Here is a 2,773-nt window from a genome sequence, read left to right as displayed (position 1 = left end):
GTGTGTGTGTGTGTGTGTGTGTGTGTGTGTGTTTCATTCTTGAATCCAAAGCACTTAGGCAGGTACAGTGCATGTGTGCCACCCTCCAGGAGCCAAAGCAGTTTAACTAATTGACTGCTACAGGTTTTGCGTTTGTACATTTATGCCAGGAATACATTTCTCCCAGATTATTTGAAAGTATCACTTTTAGGTAAAATAAAGGTATTTCTGTTCACTTATCTGCTGTTATTGGGACAATGATGAGTTTGGGATACATTTTCGTTCATATGAGAGTGACTTCTGTTTTAAGTATTATAAAAGATTTCCAGTCATGGCTGATGTTTGAATAGCATCTTCGTTACCTGGTTAGATGTATTTGGATCTCCTATGTGTCCTGATGTTTGAAGCAGAAGTGATTTTAATAAACCATGCCTTCATTTTGTGAGGAACTCAGTAGAGAAAAGCATCTGTCCTATAAAAATCCTCCACGTGCCGTAAAGGCCTGCCACCTATACGAGAGTCATTATTTGCCACTGTCCTTACCTGGGACATCACTCTTTATTCCCTGCACTGTAGGTATGTTCGGTTCTGTTTATGAAGCTCTGAGATATGGATCTAAAGGTTCTCTGTTCTCTTCAGAGAGTGATTGACAGTCTGGAGGATGAGAAGGAAGCCCTTACCTTGGCCATGGCTGACCGGCTGCGGGATTACCAGGAGCTCCTGCAGGTGAAGACTGGACTCAGCTTGGAGGTAGCCACCTACAGGTGAGAGTCTGTCTCCATGTGGCCTTTGAGGAATCCCTGTGGCTCTGTGACAAGAAGAGAACAGCCCTTGGCATTGCAGAGTGAGGAACACAGAGTCAAAGGGAAGAGGCGGGAAGGGAGAAGTTAGGCTTGCTTGAGGTTCCCCTGGTGACTGCTGTAGCTGAGCTGTGCACGTCTGCTGTATCCTGAACATAGTTTAAGGACTTGGCCCATATCCACTTTGATTCTGGAGTTAGGTGCTCTACTTACAGAAGAGCAAGCAAAGCTCAGAAAAGTTAGAGCTGGATGTTAGACATCTTGATCCACCCACATAGTTGCTTCGAAATCTCAGGGAACTGACCTTCTGGGATTCTTGGGTTTGAAAAACAGCATCTGTGTTCTGAGAGCAGCATGGGACTCCAGGGTTGTTTTTCCTTACCACGATGTCAACTTTAATACAACCAACCGAGACATAAAGATGTATTTAGGGGGCGGGGGTGGCTGACAGCTTTCATATGCAATGACAACTGCCACTGAGGGAGCCAGACCCCAGAAACCTAAGGTCTCCGGTCTCATTAGTAAAGATGGTGACAGTAACCCAATCATTATGGATCTGTGCTGCTGGTCAGGCACCATGCCGAGTAACCTTTGTTCCCAGTCACTGCCTAAGTGGATGCTGTGTGTCCCCCTTACAGGTGTGAGAGAGATGTCTGCAGCCTAGGGCTTTTGGTGGTAGGAGCTGATCCAGCCAGATCTAGCTGCAGACCTGTGCGTTTCCCACCAAATCATGTAAACAGGGCATTATACCCACAGCATCCTCAGAACTGTGATAGGAAATTAATTACAGGTGTGATGGGGCTTTGGCCACTGCCCTGGCCAGTGATGAAGAGGACATAGTTGTCAGGGGGATACTGCAATGGTGTCACCCTTAGCAGAGGATGGCGCAAAACCTAGAATGGATAAGAAGGGGACTCTGGCTAGGGACAGAGCAGGTAAGATACAGACAGGCCCAGCTCATCACTCTCTGCAGGCTGCCTCTGCCACATCTGATTTTTGCTAAAAAGAATATCAAAGCAAGTTGGGCTGCTTTATGTCCATTGAAAGACAATAGTATCTGCCTGGTGTACGCTTGAAGTTCACCCCACAGCCTTGGGCTGGCTTTGATGCCTTTCCTGAATAGAAAGCCAGCTCTGCTTGGTTCTAATTTCCATTAATGGAGAAGTAGGCTGTTGAGCAGCTCAGGCACAGAAGGCTGCTGAGAGACAGAGTCTTCCCATGGTATGGCTGCCCTTGGAAGAGCCTCAGCTGAATTGAGACTAGGTCCTGGGGTACCTGGACCCAGGGCTCAGAGATGGGGGGGGTGGTAGGACACCTTCACCACATTCCTCCCCTAGGCCCTCATTTGCCATTCTTGGAAATTTCATGGAATTAACAATTGCAAAATTAAGCTGGTTAGGTATTCACATAGATGCCGCATAAGAGTGCTGAGTTTCCCTGTTAAGGGATAATGTAAACAGGTGGGCTTTACTGGAGAGAAAGAGAATATTAATACAGAATGTTCTTCAGGTATGAGTTCTTCAGACCGGTTTGAGTCAAAGAAGGAACATGTTACAGGTGTGACATGAAAAAGCCCTGGGTTCTAGGTATAGTTGATCCATGTGGCTGTCTCTGTGGGTTCCATCCTGCTTCCATCCTGTGACAGTGCTAGGCTTATGACCTTCCAGCCTCACGCTCCCTGAGCCAGACATCTGGCTTTGTGAGTTTCCCAGCCAGGGGAAGCCTGCTCCAGAGTGGGGTGGGGCCAGCCTCTGCTGAGGTATGGAGACTGGGGCTGACCTTTTTGGGAGGGAGCCCAAACTAGGTACTGTTGTATGGCACAGGCTAGGCAGCCCCAGAATCTGACTCCTGTGTCCATCTTAGCTCTCACCTGATGGGGGTGGGGCAGGCAGACTTTCCTGTTTCCTGTTCATATTAGTTCATATAATGTGTTGCTTCTCTGGGCTCTCTCTCTCTCTCTCTCTCTCTCTCTCTCTCTCTCTCTCTCTCTCTCT

The 2,773-nt window shown here is 47.7% G+C and overlaps 1 protein-coding gene across 3 annotated transcripts in view; it reads left to right on the top strand.

Annotated features, from left to right (window-relative positions):
• Synm (synemin) overlaps positions 1-2,773 on the top strand; it is a 30,714-nt gene that overhangs the window by 7,481 nt on the left and 20,460 nt on the right. For all 3 annotated transcript variants that reach the window (XM_021167364.2, XM_021167363.2, XM_021167365.2), the window contains exon 2: positions 619-743. In XM_021167364.2, coding sequence (XP_021023023.1) covers positions 619-743 — 125 coding nt within the window. The remainder of the gene's footprint in view (positions 1-618; positions 744-2,773) is intronic.

Source organism: Mus caroli, chromosome 7, assembly GCF_900094665.2.
Source record: "Mus caroli chromosome 7, CAROLI_EIJ_v1.1, whole genome shotgun sequence".
Classification (NCBI taxonomy): Eukaryota; Metazoa; Chordata; class Mammalia; order Rodentia; family Muridae; genus Mus; species Mus caroli.
Note: the sequence above shows the minus strand (reverse complement) of the source record. Positions and strands in the feature narration are given on the sequence as shown.